The sequence below is a fragment of the Echinococcus granulosus genome (genome assembly GCF_000524195.1).
Source record: "Echinococcus granulosus chromosome Unknown EG_S00026, whole genome shotgun sequence".
In the NCBI taxonomy this organism is placed as follows: domain Eukaryota; kingdom Metazoa; phylum Platyhelminthes; class Cestoda; order Cyclophyllidea; family Taeniidae; genus Echinococcus; species Echinococcus granulosus.
The window spans coordinates 931,630-952,352 of NW_020170406.1; the positions used below are offsets into that span (position 1 = coordinate 931,630).

At 36.2% G+C, this 20,723-nt stretch overlaps 1 protein-coding gene across 1 annotated transcript; it reads left to right on the forward strand. All coding sequences in view use genetic code 11, as the record gives it.

Moving 5' to 3' along the window:
• Positions 1-2,888: 2,888 nt before the first annotated feature.
• On the forward strand, positions 2,889-20,716 carry EGR_04327 (Beta-adrenergic receptor kinase; the record flags this gene model as incomplete). Its single annotated transcript, XM_024493576.1, has 5 exons — positions 2,889-2,948; positions 3,171-3,271; positions 6,271-6,433; positions 11,657-12,178; positions 20,177-20,716. 5 exons carry the CDS (start codon positions 2,889-2,891, stop codon positions 20,714-20,716), a joined length of 1,386 nt encoding a protein of 461 aa, XP_024352084.1.
• Positions 20,717-20,723: the final 7 nt, after the last annotated feature.

Genomic DNA, 20,723 nt, shown 5'->3' on the forward strand with positions numbered 1-20,723 from the left:
AACTATTGGGCCACTTCTCGATAAAATTTTATTAAATCCTAGTAAAGCTGTTACGAATCCTCTTCAAATCTAGCTAAAATCAAGTTTAATGTGTTGGTTGATTTTAACTTAACCAAACGAATGTTCAGGTTCTAAGTATCAGTGGCGGAGGCTTTCATTTATCTCATCATTTTTACAGCTCGCATCACATATTTTTAGCGTTTGAGAAGCGAAATGATAGTGCCAGCATCTCTCGGCTTTAAGTTGATGGTTCTGTGACAATGTGATGATTGACTGCTTTTATTGATGACATTTTCGCATTTAAAATTTGGAGAATTGTCGCGTTTTTTATTTAAAAAATGATAGGAAACCGAGCTTTTACTTCCTTTGGCTAAATTTACTGCTTTGTGTTTATTTGCACCCAATTTTTAAAGAAATAAAAGGGTAAGGTTAAAGACCAATTTTAAATAAACTTTACCAAGGCTTTAAAATTTTTTAAATTCTACTGCCTAAATATGGGTCGTCTACTTTTAGAACTGCTAAGAAGTTCGTTTAATTAAATCCTATTAGAGCTGCTTAAATGGAATAAATCGACGTCCATAAGTGGGCGTCCTTATGAGATAAGAGAAAGGTTGGAGAATCAGCATACCGCGAGGGAACCAATACGTAGGAAAATGAGAAACCTCTCTCAACATTATGCAAAAACAAATACTTTTGTGCGAGAGTAAGGTAGTTTCTTTGGAATCCACCTAGCAGTTTTTGGAAGTTGCTTCATTACATATGTATACATGTGGGATTGGTTTTGCTAGTCCTCCTCCAGCTCTGAGTGGTAGAAAATTTTGCCTCACTTTGTACTATTACGCTACACGAAGTGATTTACCTATAAACAAAGTAACGTGCTGACAAGCTCTTTAAGGAGCCATAAAATTTGTGGCGAACTCGCAATTAGGTCGTTAGTCTGAAGAGCAAGTGAAAGAGTAGAAATAGATTTAGTCGATATCGGCAACGAAATGATATTTGATCACATCACAAAACACGAGGTGCTGAATTAACAGGAGAAGTACTGAAAATCTGATGATGATTGACTGCTTTAAACAAGCTCTTTTTCCGAAATTCCTGTCCAAAAGTTATTTAACCTTATACTTTGCATTAATTTTCCCACACCTGCATATGAAGGCGGCATGCTCCGTTTGTGACCTTTACATGTGACAGTGTGAATCACATGCAGATTGTGCTATTCCGCACAAATAAACATCAGTGGAATGTATGCAGGGGCTCCACAGACTCAGTGAAATAGTAAAAATTCACCAAGAAAAGTGGCTTTTAGTGAAACTCATGGTTCATATTCCTCATGCCACTACTCTGAAGAGCAAGTACATACCCAAATTTTTTGCATTTTGAGGAGATATTATAACAGTAAATTTGCGCAATAACTGCATTAGCTTGAAGAAACAACGACTACTTTCCCAACTCCTCAATACACTATATATTTCGGCATTTTGCATCCTAAAGGGACCTACTTTACGAAATTAGCTCTCACAATATTTTTTTTTGAAAATAAGGACATTAACAATTATTTTGTATTATTACTAGAATTTAATGGATATAAATAGACCCCTAAACACTTCATTAAGTCGGGTCAATCATTTAAAATTAATTTACTTAAAGTCAATTTAATTCGAAAAATTTACCGAGTTGACATCTGAGCAGAGCACAAAAGGAAAGATTAATTTGTTCCTTCTCCTCTTAAAAAAATCGCGCTTTTTTCGCTTTTCTCAAAATAAACATCATTACTGCGGGTAACTTTTTCTTTCTCATTTCTCTTTTCTTTCTCGTATTGCACAAGAAATTTAGTCAAAATGAGTAATTTAATTTTATTCTCCTTTCATTTTTGAGTTCAGTGTGGATGCGAATAAGCACCGTGGGATTACATGGCTCTGTAATCTCATGGATTTCATGAACAGAAACCACCAAACACAATTGAGTTGGACTCAAAGCATAAAATTATTCGTCAAAACCACTTGCAAATAATGATATTAATTTAATTTGTCAAAAGAAATTTTTTATTAAATTACTGTTAATGTTTTCTAAAGACTCCCTAATCTTAACCATTACAGGTGGAGGTGGAATAAACACCTATTTTCAGTGATATCTGATTGTAATTAGTTCTTTTTAGCTTTCGTGATGAAGCAATTTTAAAATTCAAAAGAACCATTTCATTTGTGGAGTGATGAATGATATTTCGCGTGATTAGTTTACTACTTGGTTGTTTCATCAGTAGAAGTATTTTTAGGCTGTCTAACTGCATATTTGTCTTGTATAAAGGTATTATTCCTAATTACTGGCCAAAAATAGAAGATAACGACCATTTTTCTCGGTTTTATCCTGTGAGAGCATTACAGCCTGAATCCAAACTGGTTGAAACACGAATAAATACTAAAATGGTGAACAGTGGCATAAAATCTATTATCTGAGCTCATTGTAATTTATACCTGTTGCTGTTTAAGCCAGCAATATTATTTTCAGCCATCATTTAGATTAGTTTCTGTGTATTCCAAGACTTTTTTGTATATTGCAATAGTTAAACAAAAATTATGACCTTATTGTATAAAATGTATCAAACAACATCCAAAATTTACGCATAAATATGTTTACTTGGTAGCGAATAGATAATTCTTGTATTAGCAGCATGAATACAGAGCTGATATTCTTAGTCTCTCTAAATTTGGCAAATGTGGGCGATATTTCATACGTTTTAAGTGCGACAGACACATAATTACGCGTGGATTGTTCCTAAACATGGTACAATATTATACAGTCCACAATGCCCTTCCTAAAGCGGCAATAAGGCAATTCCGTATTTATGAAGATCAATTGGCGACTTTCAAAGTGGCTAAGGCAACGTTAGCATGGACGATATATCCTGGCACCAAGATGGAAACAGAGCCAGCAGAGATCAAAGTGTTCCTGTAGTTAAAGATACATTTGACCAAATGTGCTCTACCTACGCATCGTCTTCTTTTTACCCTCAACTCTGAAGCTTTTCCTAATCAATCTTGTGCACTAATTCACATACAATTGATGAAGTTGATTTACAACATGGGGAGGACGCCAAATGTTTTGTTCTAACTGAACTATTGTTACGCTTAAAAGACCCTTCTTTGAAAGTCATTTTCATGTTGCTTTTATAGGTGCTTCAAATTCCAGACTCCTTTGAAGACTCTACAAAGGCCTTTTTGATAGGTCTTCTTCAGACCAACATCGAGGTTCGCCTTGGGTGTCAGGGACAGGGGTGAGTTAATCAGCTATAGTTTTTGGTCATTATGCAACTTAATGCATCATAAAGTAGATTAACAAATTTATATTTCTCTATTTTTATATTTATTGTACCGTCAACCCCAAAGTATAAATTGTTTTTGGTCAACTTGCTAAATGCATTTAATTTAAAAGGCATATTATTTAGTGCAGGGGTACTTTAAACAACGGGGTTCACTGATATTCAGGAAGGCTAGATGGGTATTTTGTGGGAATTTCAAAAATCAAGCAACTTATTAATATTAACATTTTAACCTTTTAATAAATTACTTATTTCTTGAGATAAAAAGTGCCTCCCAGTTCCATAAAGCTATCGAAAATATCAAAAATTGGACTCATATTTATCTCTTTGTAGACTACGATTAAGTAACGATTTTATTTTTTTTACTATATTGAGGCAATTTTAGGCACATCAGAAGGGTTTTCTGAATATTTATAACAAAACAAGGTTAGTCTTGGTGATCTGGCGTTGTATATAGATGCGGCATTTTCACTAGTTTGACTCTTTTCCACTTCCGCTTTCATATCCTTGGATTAAGAATATTTATCAGAAGACATGCTATTTGGTGGTAATGTGGGGTTTTTAAAATACTCACAGTTTTGCAGGAGGATTCAGACTTGTCTCCCACCCAGCGATAAATGATACTTTTTCGGTTAGGAGGATTATATAGTCGACTCGCTTACCACTTACAAGGTGTATCTCAAGCAGAAGAGGATCACATGTAGTTTTTTGAAGATGGAATTTACCTTCGGTTTTTCATTCGCATTTTTTGATCGTTGCACCCCCTTCGTCTGACAAAGTTTAGGAAATAAAACTCCAAAGTTTCAGTTTTGATTATTGACAATACGCTAGTAGGATAAATTTCCAAAGCAACTTTATTACCTAAAGCTTGTATTGTTCGATAACGAAGCGCAATTGTTTATGGATGTTGTATGAACAGTATAGCTATTTTCTTGAAAATTTGTATTCAACAATTAAAATATGTCCGAAACTTCACTTTTCGACAATTTTTTAGTAGATGGTAAGCATATTTCATTAAATAAAAATTTTGCTAACATGTTGAATGTCAATTGAGGGAAGGCAAATCCAAAAAAAAGAAATTGTGTAAAAATACCCCATATTGTCAACAGAGGTAAAGTGGTAAGCGACTTTAACGTGAAAACAATCCTTGCACACAGAGGATCTAGTTTGGCTTATTGCTGAGTTTCCCTAAAGTGGAAAACATTGATTTCAAAAGCCATTTCCGGCACATAAAACCGCTACACAGAAATAACAGCTTCCATTCATTCTTCAGCCAAATAAGGTCATTTCCAAGGAACTGACACGAAAAAAATTATGTCTGAATTCTAGATGTTCTGGGTGGCAGAATGCACCACCCAGAACTGATTAATTTGAATAAATTTAGGTTATCGCTAAAACGGAGATACATAATCTCATGGATAAAGACTTTTTTCGCCATAATAGTAAAGAATTTCCGGAATGTTTGGGCTGAATTTTAAAACTTCATCAGCTAAATATTCATAAAAGTTAAACCATTGGATTCCGTCAACACCGTTTAACAGATTATAATAAGGTCAAAAATATCACCAATTTCTTTAATTCCTTACATCATTAGCACGCATTTGAGATTGCTAGCTGACTGACAACTGCAATGAATAAATGAGATGAGAATTGGCATCTGCATCTCACCGTCAAGAAAATAAACACTCGGTTGATTGTCTCCAAGCCATCTACCACTCGGCTACGCATCCCCTACTCTTAGGGCATGCACATCTTCATCCTACAAGACTGCTTCGAAGAAATCTGTGTGTGGTAGACTGCGGACGGATATGTTCATTTACTAAGATCTATTTGGTGATCTTCCTAAAGATGCAGAGGAAAAACCGCATCTTTTTGAGAAAAAGCCAAGACCATAGAACCAGCTTCCAAACATTACTGTTAGAGGGCCTGTACTTTGGTAGGATAAGAGGGGGACAAGAAACAAATGTACTTCCTCATCTTTACACTCCCCTGACTATATTTATTCACCTTCGTTTAGCACGCAGAATAGCGTAGACAGTTCGTAAATACAAGTGAGGCAGAAACAATGGTGGCTACGGCTGTATAGTTTGTCTCTAAAATTGAAATGTTTCAAAAGGGGCACGATATACAGAAATTTTGTGTATCATTGGGAAGGGACTCTTTTGTTGGTTGTAATTGTAATTATTTTAGCAAATAGGATATTTTGGGAAGCCTTCTAAATTTTCTAAATTATTATCACAAGAACGACATTATACACTTGGTTGCTTTATACAAAGGGAGAACCATGACGTAATACTAATCTCCTTTACCATTTGAAGGAAACTATGGCATTTTCGATTACCTAACATGACCATCACTGGTTACTTTTTCTCTGGATTTTCTCTCTGCTCGACTTGATGAAAGCTCCTGTTTCATAAGTAATCTCTTATTCGAGTAATTGCTGGTTTCTTTTGTTCTTTAAGGGGATAACAGAGAAAATCATTTGTTCTTGCAAATCTACTACCTGAACTTTACTAGAATCGTCTTAACTTCACACTCACTATCCCCAGATTTTAGCCATGCCTTTATCTTAAGTTCGAGAAAACAGTGTCAAAACAAATCAGAAGCCGGCAGCGCATGAATGCACATTTGTCATTTGATTTTAATAGCATCCATCGTGCAAATAAACGTCTGAATTCATAAATCTGAAAACTAAACTTCAAACGCTGGGGATTAGACGTGTTATCACCTATTTGATCATCCTTTAGAGATTTACCTCGGTTTATAACACAACAAACATTTCCTTATTTTGGGTAGTTTGCGTTTGGAATAATAATGGCCTATTTTTCCCTGAAAAGGAATTGAGCCAAATAGTACTTCTTAGAAATCACGTCTATGTGCGTGAAATCTGGTGTCAGCGTAGGAACGTAGTTGTGAGGCAACAAGTCTACCATAATTCCTTTCATTTTTGACAGTTCAGAGGAACTGATGACGCATTCCTTCCTCTCAAATATGGACTGGGAGATGGCAAAGCGTCAGCGACTCCAACCACCGTTAATTCCTCCCCAGGGTGAGGTGAACGCTGCTGACGCCTTTGAAATTGGCGCTTTTGATGAAGAGGACACGCAGGGTATTCGAGTGAGTTTCAGAATCTCCCATTATTACCACCTATCAATTATAAGTTTGAATGCATTTTTTTACCGGAAATGTCTTACAGACTAGGCATTATTACTTATGTATCTAGAAGCATTTAACGTCTAACATTCGCAAGTACCAAATGTAATTGTTCATAATGTGCAATAATTCAGGGCTTAAATGTCTATTCAACTCTGTTAAAAATGCGTATTTTTGGGGAAAAAGGTTTTTAATTTTGATTGTAATCGCTCTTTGAAATCAGAACTGCAACATAAGTAAATAACAGTACCAAAAACCTACCTCGCTAGTGAGGCTACGACAAGTAAGTAAACTGACAGATATGGTGATAATTTGAGACTTGACTGAAACATCGTTATTTGACTTTGGGTTATCCGGTGTGTAAAAGAAGTAGTAAAAGGTTCTGTGTCCTTGAATCTCTCTTTACTTTTACAAGATGTAGGCATCCCATACTGATGCACTTCAGATTTTTTTTATGTAAAGGGCATTTGTTTATTGTGGAGATTTTTTGAGGGTCTTTCATTGATTTGACTTTTTAACTCTCAAAGTAAACTCAGTTATAACGTAACGTTATCCATTATCAAATTCATTTTTAGGTTTAAAGGAGCTGATTTGAAGTCAATCAATGCATGCCTCTCATTCCTTACTATGATTTTACGATCTTCACAACTTGCTCATACCGACTGACGTTCAAGAAATTTTGTACTCCTTAAGTTGAATCAGATGCTCTCTAAAACTTGTCATCAACAATGGAATACCTTTGAATAGAGAATTTTGTAGCCAAATTGACAGTAAAGTTTGTTTTAAGTTGAACTTAATTTGCAGCTGTCGTGAAAACTTTGAGTGCTACTTCCTCCTTAATTAATCACATATCCCGCCACCATATCCGAGTTCCCAGGTGTCAATGGGCTAGACTCCTTACACAATAGTGCATTATTTTCTTCATCCAATTTTGCACATAAAATCAGACATTAAATAAATTAGTATGCAACTTAATCGAAATATCAATGAGAAACTAACATTGACTTTACGAATACAATATTTTATTGGTTTTTTAAATTTTTATCTTGTCATTTTGCTAAAATAACTTCTTCATTACTTAGTAATGGTGGTATTGGTAGTGGTATTGGTGGAATCCTGCTGCTTCCAATTCACACGAAGTGACAGCACCTATCACACCTCCAATTGCTTTCACGTCAGCCCTTTCCATTGTGTTTGACTCAGCACATCTCTTTTATGTTGCATCTGGTATCACGACATATCCATCTTTTTAGGAAATCGCCAGCAAAATAAACCTATAGTTCAACAAAATTAGTTAACGCATTCTTTTATTGTTCCACAATGGAATAGGGTTCCAAGAATCAAAATGTGGCATAACTAACGAAAATTTAAGATTTTGTGATCTGTTTTTAGAACAAGTGCATTCAGCTTTCCACGTTCATAAAATGTGGTAGAAATAGGTGTGTGTGCTAGAAACCTCAGAAATTAACCACATTTCTGGCATTTAAACAGCTAAAGTATTAGTCTAAATTAGTGGTACTGATGTGGACTATTCCGCTGTCTTGAAAATGCTTTCTGTCGTTTTAGGTAATAAAGCTCGAAAAACGAGCCATCTCATTGCCTTTCTCTGGAAGATGAAGATTAATTAGCCTGTTAATTATCCTTCAGTCTCACAAGCTGAGGCTTAGCAAAGTTGTAAATCACCACTTTTTACTTTTAAGAGATATCTGAATGTAAAGTGATTGAGCTGTTCCGGATGACCAATGAATATTAGGCCTGAAGCCCTGATGATTTGTCCACATTTGAGAGGGAAAATTCTGAAAAACTGTATTCCAGAACAAGGTTAAATATTATTAAAGTTACCATAAGAAATGGGAATGGTGTCTCGATGCTCCTGATTTTATGCTAGATTTTATAAAATGCAGTTTATCTGTATGTCCCGACCAAGACCGCAAATATGATACTTTATAATCATACTTTTTAAAGTCGTTTGCAGGGAGACGCTTGGATTTCCATTCCCTAGTTGTAGCACTATTAGTCCCCAAGAATGAATGGAAATCCTCCCTGTATAGAACCCAGAGGCGGTCAAAATGAGCAATGATAACGTGTTTATTTTTCCTATAAAAGCTGTTTCCATATTTTGATCGTGGTCTCATCTGCCTTAAAATGGCATGTTTTTCCCTTTTCCCCATTTAACAAGATTACTGACAACAACTAAAGCTATCTGCCGAATAATGGTTGGTTTAATTATCTGTGAATGCGCAACAAATGTTAGTATTTAAGAAACGGCTGCTAAATGAATCTATTGAGAATATTACACGCTTCTCCATCCATCATTATGCGTCCTAGTATCATATTTTGAAAACCTACTTAAAAGTCCATTGGATGGTAGCAAATTAAAATTACTGGAGAATTTCAAAAGAATACAGGTATTTATTAGTTTTCTTTCTAAGTGGCCAGTGAGAGTTTTAAACATGTAAGATCGGGATAGCTTCATCCTCAATTTAAATTGATTAAGACGAAAAAAGCCGGTGATAAATATTTCCAAAGTAGAAGTTGCCTTGATAACTGTGGAAAATCTTTTCAACTTGTAATTTGTGCTGCCTTAATTACTCAACAGCAACAGAAATGAAGACCTTGGACAGTGTACCTCTAATCACTTTCAAACGTCTTTTTGTTAATCTCCGCAAAACTTCATGTGTATACCCTCCTTATGTATGCATGTCATTCTAAGCACCCTTGAGCAAGACGCAAAAATTTGGTTGACTCGTAATAAATGTAGACCTGAATTCTTTACAATGATAGTAACCCATTTTTACGCCAAAAGAGGTATTTTAATGAATTTGGCCTCAATAAATTTAATAAAGAATTTTGTTGGAAATAGGATATAGCCTAAATTTGAGAGAATTAGTGATGTAAAGTGGGACCTTACTGACCTCTTAGCGTTCCTACTTTCTGCAAAATATAGGGAGCCATTAAAATATGAAATTCTCCTGTTTGCACATTTTTATTTAGTTTTAATACAAATATAAGATCCAGTCCTACACAACCACGATGAAGTAGAAAAATACGTCACAAATAGCAGGCATTTAAAATGAATTTGGAGGCTTTACCGTCCATAGTACAGAAGAGAGTCATAAATAACACGGATTTCAAGACTCTCACCCTTTTCAGACTTGTAAAATTTACCTGATTGCCGTTTAAAATTTACCCCTTCCGAAGCTAAGCTAAAATTTAGGCGCAAAGCCCTGCTTAATGGGCATAACTTTGCTTCCCATTTATTAGGGGGACAGCGTGGTTTTAACTCCATTAACTTTACACACTCCTCGAGATTCATAAAATCAAAAGTTACTTAATAGCCCTATATTTAACTATTAGTACCATTTTTAGACATTTTGTAATTACAAATCATATTTGAGAGTGAAATACTTTCCCAAACAGCCTTAGTCGGTAGAAGTTTAAATTAATTTACCAAATAACATTTGGCGCTACAAAATTAGGGATTTTAAATTTCTACGCATCACCAGTTCTATTATGAAGAGGTTCTACTGTTACCTCCTCAGAGTTAACCCACTTCATTGCGTATTCACAAAAAGATCATTGGACAGGACTTCTCATGGCTCCCCTTCTAAAAACGTACATATAATGGAAATTGTCGCACAATAAATTTGATTCAAACACCTGATTGCAGCACAGGTCTTGGACAAAATACCCAAGGAATGCATAAGAATTTGATAATTTTGTTTTATGGATCTTTTCTGTTCACATATAAATGACCAAAATAGAGGCAGATTCTCAAATTAAATGTGCTTACATGTTGTAAAATTCAGGAAGTTGTATAGCATTGCAGATATACTGTAATAAATCACCCGATTTCTGCGCACTCATAGTAAAAGTGTCCTAGATTCCTGCAAAATCTACAGTGCAGTTTAGCTGCAGAGGCATTAGAAGTTAAAACACGTTGCAAACCCAATTTACAGGTCTTTTTTACACTATCTCAAGGGAACAGCTTTAGCTTTTTGTCAAAAGTGTAAAGGTAGATCATTTTAAAGTGAATCAGTCACTTTGAAGACCAGTTTTAATCTCTAACTTTAACGTGCATTAGCGGTAATTGATGTTGAAGCTGCTCACCCCAGATATAACACCCAAATTCTTCATCAGCACATAAAGTTAAGTCATTTCCCAATCAAACTGTCCTTTTTATTATATTCTTGCTTTTTATGGAAATCCAGCATTCACCCAAAAGCAAACGACTTAAATGAAGTGTTACTAATGCTGTACTAAATTTTGGAAAAGTTATTTTAAAAAAATCCGTTTTACTTTTTATCAGAAAACGAAATTCAACTGTTTGTTAGGAGACGAAATATGCATTTGATGTAGAAATCTGTTTTGGGTAGTCAAGCGCAGTGCAGACAACTGGTAGCTAGGATGTAGTCACGCATTTAGTAATATCAAGCGTCACCTTTTTTGGCGTTTCATTGTAGACGGTTCTGAACTCATGAGATAAAAAAGGGAGGTTCATTAATCAAAGGCAAATTATTATCATCAACCACAGCCTGGCCCATCTAAAGGTTTACTGAACTGTAATGCCTTCAAACCTCTAAACAGAGTAAGTGGTATCAGGAACTGAAGAACATTTACATATCAAGCTAAATTCTTATTTAATGGATGATTACAAAAATAAACGTGTCCGTTTTTGCGTGGAGCCTACTTTAACGGATTTTGTGCCTTAACAAATAATCAGCAAGTGACAGAAGAAGCAAGAACAGTTAGCCTTTTTTCATATCCCTACACAAAGTGTCTGAAAGTTCCTTTAAAGTATAAATAGAGATGTTTGAGGAGTGAATTGGTTGTACAAAACCCTTTACAAAGTTTTTGCCTCAAAGTAATTACACAACCTAAACACTTTCTTAACACATGTATTTGAAGGGATTTCTTCAAGCTACATGCTTAATAGATGTCGGAGCCATTCTTTTAAACAATAAAATCTATAAAAAACTAATAAAACATTTATCCTAAACTTCCTCTACATTCCATTCCTGAGATATTTTTTATAGAAATGTAAACTTTGAGTTTTTGAAAATGAGTCACAAAAAGCATGGCTCTCATTTAGAACAGAAACTAAGTTAAAAAATTAATGTCTTTACAAATACCTGATACTCCGAACACGGCACAAATACCTTACCTTTGTAAAATTTCATTCGATAGTTGACAGAGGAGGACCAGCAAGTCTATAAAGAATTTGACGTGGTGATAGCAGACCGGTGGCAACATGAAATGACCACCACCATCTTCGATGCGGTAAACGAGGACTTTGACCAGATGGAAAGTAAAAGGCGCGCTAAGTTACAGCAGCGCCTAAATCAACTAACCCAGACTCTTACATCCCAACCTGAAGGCGAGACTACTTCAACTCTTACTGCCACGCCTTCAGCATTGCCACAGTCACCCTTGTCGAGGTCGGCGTCGTCAACGGTGATGGCGACGTCGCAGCAGAAGTCCTTGGACCACGAGGACATTCCAAGTTGGCCTGCTGAACTGCTTCTCGAGTGGTGGATCGATCCGGAGAGGTATGGCTGTGGGCCCTCAGATTGCCTGGTGGAGAGTGAACTGCTACGACTTGGTGGACCCTTCCTTCACACATGGCAGAAGAAACATGTTCGTCTCTTCCCTAATCGACTCGAAATTTACACCAAAAATCAGCACGGTATACCGCTCAAGGGTGCCGAGGTGAGTGAGCATGTGACTGGCTTACTCATAAGGTAATTTAGTTGCATTTTTAAGCAAAGAGAATCTGATGTCAAGAAAGTGATCATTTCGTCAGACAAAGCCACTAGATCTGCGGCGTTCTCTTCCCCTCTTTTTTAAGTTTGCAGGTTAACTTCTGCTGTGCCTAGCATTTTTATTTATGGGATAAATCACAATGTCAAGTTCAACTTTGGGTTTTTGGGGAATTATATGCCATGCCATTTCTTCAATGAATGCATATCGTTTTTTTATCAACGCGTTGAGTTGTTCTTTTTAAGGCTCTCAGTTTTAAAAATTAATTGCGCTGATGATTTGAGATCAATTTGAACTGTTGAGTGACAGTCGATGCATTCCAAGTTATGAAGGAAGGCAGCCGGACTTGACTAAACTCACTAAATAGCTAATGGGTTTGGTAGAATTCCAGCTTTTCTTTGACTCTTGTACCATGAACGCGACAAGTATCCTACAATCCTGGCATGGTTTTCTCCTTCCTATGGATATTTTGCGGGTCATCAACTATTTTTAATTTAATTGTTAAACTAGTGTGAGCAAAGCCCCAAGGTTTATAAAAAAATTAGAATTCTTGAACGCCCGAATAAGTATACTGTAGAGTTTCACGTTCCTATTAATTAATCTGCATTAACGGCGAATACTCAAGCTAAATAATGAAATGGGATACATGAGCTTGGCGCCACAAATATACCACTTGCTTGAAATGGCTACTGCACGCAGAGAATCGTGCCTCGACCGGGCTAGTCGAGTTGAGGAATATAAAGCCGATGAGGGCTGTTTTCAGTCTAAGATGAGCAGTTACATGGGCGAAAATGGATTCAAATTGGTTCGATGTTGGAACGGCACAAGGTCTGAGTCTTGATGACGTATCTCCTTGTGAGACTTTTGTAGCAAGCGTTTCTATCATTTAAGCAGAGAATGCATTATATTCGTTAAGGGTGATCATTCCACACTCCCTTTATTTGAAGCACTTTAAAGTCACAAAGCTAATTCGGCCTGGAAGGCACTTTCTCAGCGTTAGACTACCTCTTAATACCAATACCTTTAGTATGTTGGAGCGCATGTCTAGGTTTTATATTACTGCTGATGAGAAGGAAAGTACTCTTTTACACTCCCCGTAATCGTAAAGATAATTTTTGGCAATTTGTTTCTTTTCCTCAGAACAATTCTGCCCGTATTTTGCTGACAACTATCCCAGTCCGTTAAAAAGGGAAGTCCTTCAGATACTGCAAGTTCGTGATGCCTACTAAATTTTGACAGAGATGTCACCAGATTTCTGGTGAAGGAAAATATTGCTCAGAAATAGGAATTTGGTATTTGTCTACCTACGCACTGATATTATCATTTCTCTGTCGATGCGATATGCACAAATCAGCTCTAGGTCCACTTTTGATGAGTAGGAATTCTTTTAAAATTCGTTTTTTTTCTTTGACGAGAAACTCCGCTTAAAAATTGTGCATGATCCTGACCTTGACAATTTAACCAAATAGCAGTCTAAAATTTTTCTCTTGTCTCATTAATCACTGCTGAGAGTTTGTTAAAGTATAACAAAATCTACCTATTCTCTCACTGTCTTTTGTCAAAAAAAGATAACACCTACCTATCAAAACTAATAGCAACACTTTTGTGCATTCCAATTTTCCAAGACTTGACGATTTAACCAGTTAAACAAGGAAATTGTTCGGCTGTCTTATCTGTAAGCTTAAATTGGTAGTGACATTCAAATCAAGTGAAGAGTTGACGACTTACACATAGGCAAGATTTTAAGAAGGCGGCATTAAAAATGAATCGCTTTATATCACAAATTATTCATCACTATTTTGAAGTGAAGCACACGGAGATAAGCTGCTTCATTTTAGCAGTAAACACGAGGAGATGAATTTCATCTCCATAATAAATACTAAACAGACACCAAATCAGCTCCTACATTAAAGCTAAGTTACTTTTATTCCCTCAGTCAAGCAGATGTAGGCCCCGCTTTGATACTTTCTTCTATTTTGACATTGGAATTCAAAGTGCTTCAAAAAGCGTATATTTTTTTATAAAAAGGTGGCAATTTCTTCGGCGCAATTGAATTAAAAAGGAGAAAAACTGTGACGAACTTCTTCATTTTTGAGTTATAAACTATTACTAAAAAGCAATGAAGTAAGTGATACTTTTATTAAGTCAAGGCAGCAGTGTTATACAAGTGATTTGTTGCATTAATTAGTACCAGTTTGTCGAGATCTCCAATGTTATATTTTAGTTTATTTCAATGCTGGATATCGCGTCAATTTACCCGACTCTTCAACACGTAAACAAATACGACGGAGTAATCATAGTGGTTCTCAAAAGTCAATCAAAGATATTTCTCACCTCTCAGGTAAGGAAGCCGATTTAATCTCTTTAATGTGTCCTTTAATGGCAGCGTTTTATGAATCTGCTTCATAGTTGCCGTTAACACTACTTTAATGGTTTAGAAATTTCAGATGTTCCATCAACGAAAGATGAATTAATAAGGGGTATGGCCATGCATCTTGGATATAAAATAAAAACACTACTTATAGTGCGGCCAAATTTTGTTCACTTAGCCTTCCTGTTTTTTTTTTTTAATTTTAAAATACACTGTATTGGCATTTATTCTACAATTTGAGGTATCAGAATATTTTAAAATTGCTTTCTTATGGTAACACATCTATAACTTGTGATTTTCCAGCGCGACGAGTTACAGATGTATTGGGAGACATAAAAATTCGTGCAGTTTTGTCACCTTAATGTTCTCAAATATATTATTGGAATTCGTTCTAATGATTACTTATTTTATAAATGAAAAAAAATCACGAATTGGACAGATCGAATTGAATGCATTTCAGCAAAATGCAACCACCAATCAGGCTACTCTTTAAATGGCAGAAAACATGCAAAATAATAAGCAAAAGCTGACATTGTTGCTTTTTCTGAAAAGGTAAAAGTAGCCTTAAATAATGACCACGCTATTTTATTTGATGAAGATTAACGCAATTTAAATTATGCTCAATTTGTCCACAAATGATCGCTAGTGGAGACTCTTAACTTAAATTGTAACCGCGACGCTAAAAAAGTTACATTCACATAAGTTTTAGTGATCGACAGCGCATGTCCTTTTTGCTAGGATTACAATTATTTACACAATACGGTCCGGGTAATAGCAGTGCATAGGAAACCTTGTAGCAAATATAAATATTTTGGCCTGTTTATGGTGTTTAAAAATAAAGTAAAATCTTTCTTTGCTAGCCTTCGTATGCATCCATTTCAGGGTTAGGTCTAGATGTAGAAACTTACGGGGGGTTATTGGGAACTACCTTAGGCTGGTCAAGCCTGGTAAAGAGACTTCGAGAAAATAATCCTTTGAATGATCCCTTCATCGCACCAATAGTGGTAAATTTTGCTGAAATCAGTATTTATCAGCTACTTTAAAAAACTAGTTTAGAACGTTGTTTATTAAAATTTTACCTCTAGGGTGTCACGACAGCGATTTTTCAAGCATCACCTGAATTTTTTGAGCTAAATCACTTTAACTAAGACAATGAAGTCCAATTTTTTTTCGCTGATTTGTTCCATTTCAAGATTGTATAACTAAATATACATGCCAAGTTACCTAAAGTGATAAAAATCATTATTTTACCTTGAAATAATAAATTTTTTAAGAGAATCTATGTTTGGGTATGTTAAGAAAAAAATCAGTGATAAATGTCTTCCTTATCAACAGTTAAAAATGTTGTCCTAACTGGTGCGTCAGCGTTAGCAGAGTAAGTTTTGGCAAATCTCTCCCCCATTTCAAAATACATACCATGGGAAGTTCTCTAAAAAAATTCTATTATAAAATTACATATATTTTACTTTCGGCCAGAAACACTAACTAGTTGGTGCTTAAAATCAAAGCACCATTTGATCAGCTTGGCTTTAACTGGTATTTATCCTAACAAAATGGCTTCCAGTTTTCCTGAATAGCAGTGTGCTATTGTGCTGTAGCCTATATCTTAGCAAAATAAGTAGGCAGTCCGAAATATTTCCAATAAAATTCCAAATTACTATTTTCAATATTTTATAAATTTAAAATTCAGAGATTTCCAGGTTGTGCCTCTAATATTTTCCAAAAAAATTTTGCCAAAAATTGGTATTTTCCCCAGTTTGTAACTGTTGACAACCCCAAATGTTGCCATGGCTGTTGCCTGTCCATGTCAAGGAATGTCGCTGAGTCACTTCCCACTGTTTATCTTATAGGCCAAACAATTGTACACCTCAACATTTGTGAGGTAAATTTGCATTTAAAGTCTCGAAATCTTGGCTTTTAATGGTTTTAAAATAATGTCTTACGTCCTACCGAAAACACGCCATTCGATTATTTTCCTTGCAACAAAAGTGACTTAGACTTTTCCAAATTCGACAGGGAATTAGCGCACAACGACTCGTTTAGAGGCATGAATACACGAGTATTCCACATGACAAATTTTGTGAAACATTTTGAATTGTAAAAATTTCTGAGATACGTACGCCAAATGTTAAAGCGACTTTTTATCTAGGATTTGAATCAAGGGTTTCCTACCAATGAAACTCAAGCTATTGCATCTAATCCTGGACTGCGCCCACATTACGAGCTAAAAATGCCGGTAGACCTGCAGTTAATTAAGCAAATTAGGTTCCCGTGATTTTTCCCCGCCTTCCACTTTAAAACAAATTAAAAAGACCAACCACTAAGCAATATATGATGATTTTCATAACTTTTTATGATTTCATCATTTTACTTCGCGAGGCATAAGTGAGGAATTTTCAAATAGTTAGTAATTTTAATGGACGCAGTTAAAAGTGTTTTCCAGAAATTGCTTAGCGTACACGCTCCCTCCAGAGGTTTCCTCCTAATAGCCTCTGGTTTCGAACCCTTTGGATGGTAGGACTGATTTGTAGAGAATATAATCTAGCGTTAAAACGAGATTTTTATAAGGACATACAGACCCTGTGGGGAATCTAACACTTGTATCCCCTGCGCAGAGGCAGTGTGCCGACGGGTTTGCGAGGTTTATCAAACTCTGTGTAGGGTGTAGTAGGAAAAAGTGTTACAAGGTTTGCATCTCCTTTGGGAATCGGAGGCCGCATAATTGCATTCATATTCAAAACGATAAATCCACTCGGATATGTCTAACCAAACAATTATTATCCACTCAAGGGTTGGTTTAGCTTCCTTCAACAACTTTATTTTTCTGACCCGATGCAAGTTTCGCAATTAATGCTTGCTTTAAAATTTTTACCCATAAATAGTAAATCTCTTGATAATTCTCATTTATCGCGATAAAACGACATTTATTACCTCCACTGAGTTTTGCTTTGATTGCAACCTCATTCACCTCTGGCGCACTTTCAGCATAACTAAGAATTTGCATTTTGCTGAATGCTCAATAACCCAAACACCTGCTTTTCCCAAATGCCACCTAAAGAAGTCCCCAAGTCCCTCTATTGGTTAAACTTTCCCTCCTTGTAACACCATTTGGCGCATTTTGACCACTTAAACGAAGAAGGCTTGTGAAAATAAACTGAATTTCTTCATTTGTAACGAGTACCTTTATCCAGATGGGATCTTGTATAGTAGGATGACTGAAGAAAGTAGTCCGCGGAAGTCCCATTACAGCATATCTTTCAGTTTATCTGGATTAAAGACAAAGCATTAAACACGGTTACTATAGGTTGCTTCTGATTTAGTCAGTCGGTGTTTGATACATTCCTTATTGACAAAAGGGATCAAAACTTCGTAATTTTCTTTTGAACTTTAACTTTTGTTGCCCCTCATATACATATCTGTTTCTCCATAGGAAGCAATTCGCTCTAACTGACATGTCAATGGTACTAGATAATTGGCCATGATATGTACTTTTAATCCTAAATAATTGCTTGGACTTATATTGCCACCAAACCTTTTCACTTATTCCTCCATACACTTCTCATTTGCTATAACACTGTGTACAAAATGGTTGATTTTCATTATTTTTTGCAAAAAAATATGTGAAGAACTTTTGTCATCCGTTTAAATCTCTAACCAAAACCTGTTCCGTTAATCATATTCAGAAAACAAGACTACCGACGTACTAGATTGCACTGCCCTAAACTAATTTTATCCCATCCTCTTATTACTATAAAGATACATTTAGTGATCTCATTATACTCACATCTCATCCTTCATTTATTCTACCCTTGGTTTTTGATTAGTTTACTGCACTATTTACTTATTTTGTGGTCTATTTAAAAGGAGGTATGAGAATAAACAGTATAAGTAATTTGTTCTCTTGGATGTTAAAAAAAATTGACTTTGCCTTATGAATTGTCATGGTTAGTGGCTAATGCATGCACAGTTGTTAGGTGGAATGCCAATCCTCCCTCATAGAGGTATTCATCTAAAAGTTGCGTCATAAAGGCGAACATAAATCTCAAATGGCAAGTCCATCATTAATACCAACTGGGATTCATTAAAACCCGATTTGGTTCCATTAGCAGCTGTTGTATGGAACTCGAAATTATGCACTTACTGAGAACACGCTCCTTTTTAATTCATCCGAAATGCGTGTCCATACATCCAATCATCCAAAGGCGGTATCCTTGGATTTGTCAACCAATCAACAAATGCGGAGTTGTATGCTTAGTCCTGCCACCAGTGCAGTGCTTCAAGTCATTACTGAGTAATAATAAAGTTTTCTGTGTGTAGAAGAATTGTTTTTGAAGAGACTAAAGATCCAGTGTAGCTTAAACAGGCCAAAACGAGGGTAGAATCCCTCTATTCCATAAGAGACGATTGCACACAAGGGCCCAGTTAGTTCAATTTTACAACTTTTTATATCACTCGTTTAAAGAATAAGCTTACTGCTTACAGATAACAATGCTCTTAACTATTTACTTTTGAAAGCCCTATTGAATACCTCTTAAAATAAGGTTTCTGGGATAATAAGTCTTTTTTTAATAAGTAATCGTGACTATCCTTGCAGCTTCTCACCTCCTTCTCCTTCGTGTCTGTAAAGTAACGGATCGTGTCATGGTTAGTCATTTTGACGAATCACCTTTCTCACTGAACGTGGATGTTTGTATTGATAAAGATACTAGAAATGCAATAAAGCTACTTCATTCTCACACGAATTTTACCACAAATGTCAGTGTGGAAAGGCAGAAGATCACAGAATCAAACCTATCACGTCTACCATAGTGATTAGAGCAAATTTATAACCAATAACTTACAAATATTCATTTTTACTCATGTGAAGGCATTAGGCGATGATGTTAAAAGTTTTATTGAGAAGAAGTTAAATGAATAGTTTTATAGGACGCACTCTTGCAGGCCATGTTGAAAAGTCTATCACTTTGGCAGAAACCATGCAAAATAACTGCTGTGTTATACATGATTAAGTCTCGACTAAGTACATAATTAGTTATTTGTTTGAATCATTTTTAACAACATTCTTCTTTGGGTGAAATATTCGATGGATCGTAGCATTTATCTTCTTCCTTCTTTTTTCCATTCTTCGGGATATTTATTATACAACTTTACTACCTTCTATATTAATAAAGCAGCTTTTTTGGTAACGGTACTCAATGAAGTGTCACGATACAGATTTAGGCACATTTTTAACTAAACTGCAAGAGAGCTTTGCGTTTTGCAAAGACCCAGCTCCTAGCTGATTACATTCTCAAGTTGGACATGTATTCGCATCACCAAAAGAAGGTAACTGCTTCCCATTTGCAATGAAAAAATACTTCACCTTTTCAACACCCCGCTCAATCTCTTCCTCAAATCTTCTTAATTGTCTGCTACTAGGACTAGAGTGATTTGGACACATTTAGAACAATCCAATAAGACAAACGTTTGAACCGAAATTTTGCGCTTGCAAGGCAATATAACATTTATGAAATGAAAGCGGGAGATTCATGCATTGGTTTTGATGCCTGGTGTATTCTAGATTTCCAATCTTTTAGGATCAGATAGTCGTGGACCAATGGTTGAACGTACTTCTCCAGGCGTTCGAGGATTCTAGCCAGGTCTTGAGTAGCATGAGTCGCAAGGTTTACTGGATTTATGGGATTGACGAACCCAAGCTCTACGCACGAGCCTCACCCTCCTGTTCCAATTCAACCCAACTTCCTCCGCCCCCTCCACCACCACTAGGGGTGACTCAGCCTGACCTAGCGACAAAACGGAAGCAATTCCGACGCATGCAGTCCTTCCAAACTGCCCTCACCTCCCGTAACTGGTCCCCTCCACCCCCTGCACCACCACCACCACCACCACCTGCGCCGATATCAAGTGCGTCGTCAGCATCGCAGCCGCCGGCGGTTGCAGAGACGACGAGTGCGCGTCGTGTTATTCTCAAGAACCTGAACAAAATGGGCTTCTCTCGCAGTCAGGATATATCCAGCCCTCTCCTACCACCACGACCGCCTTCGCCACTGCTGGAGTGTACAAAATCATCGCCCGCTGCTGGTAATAGTGGTGGTGGTCATCACAAACAGGCTTAGAACGTTC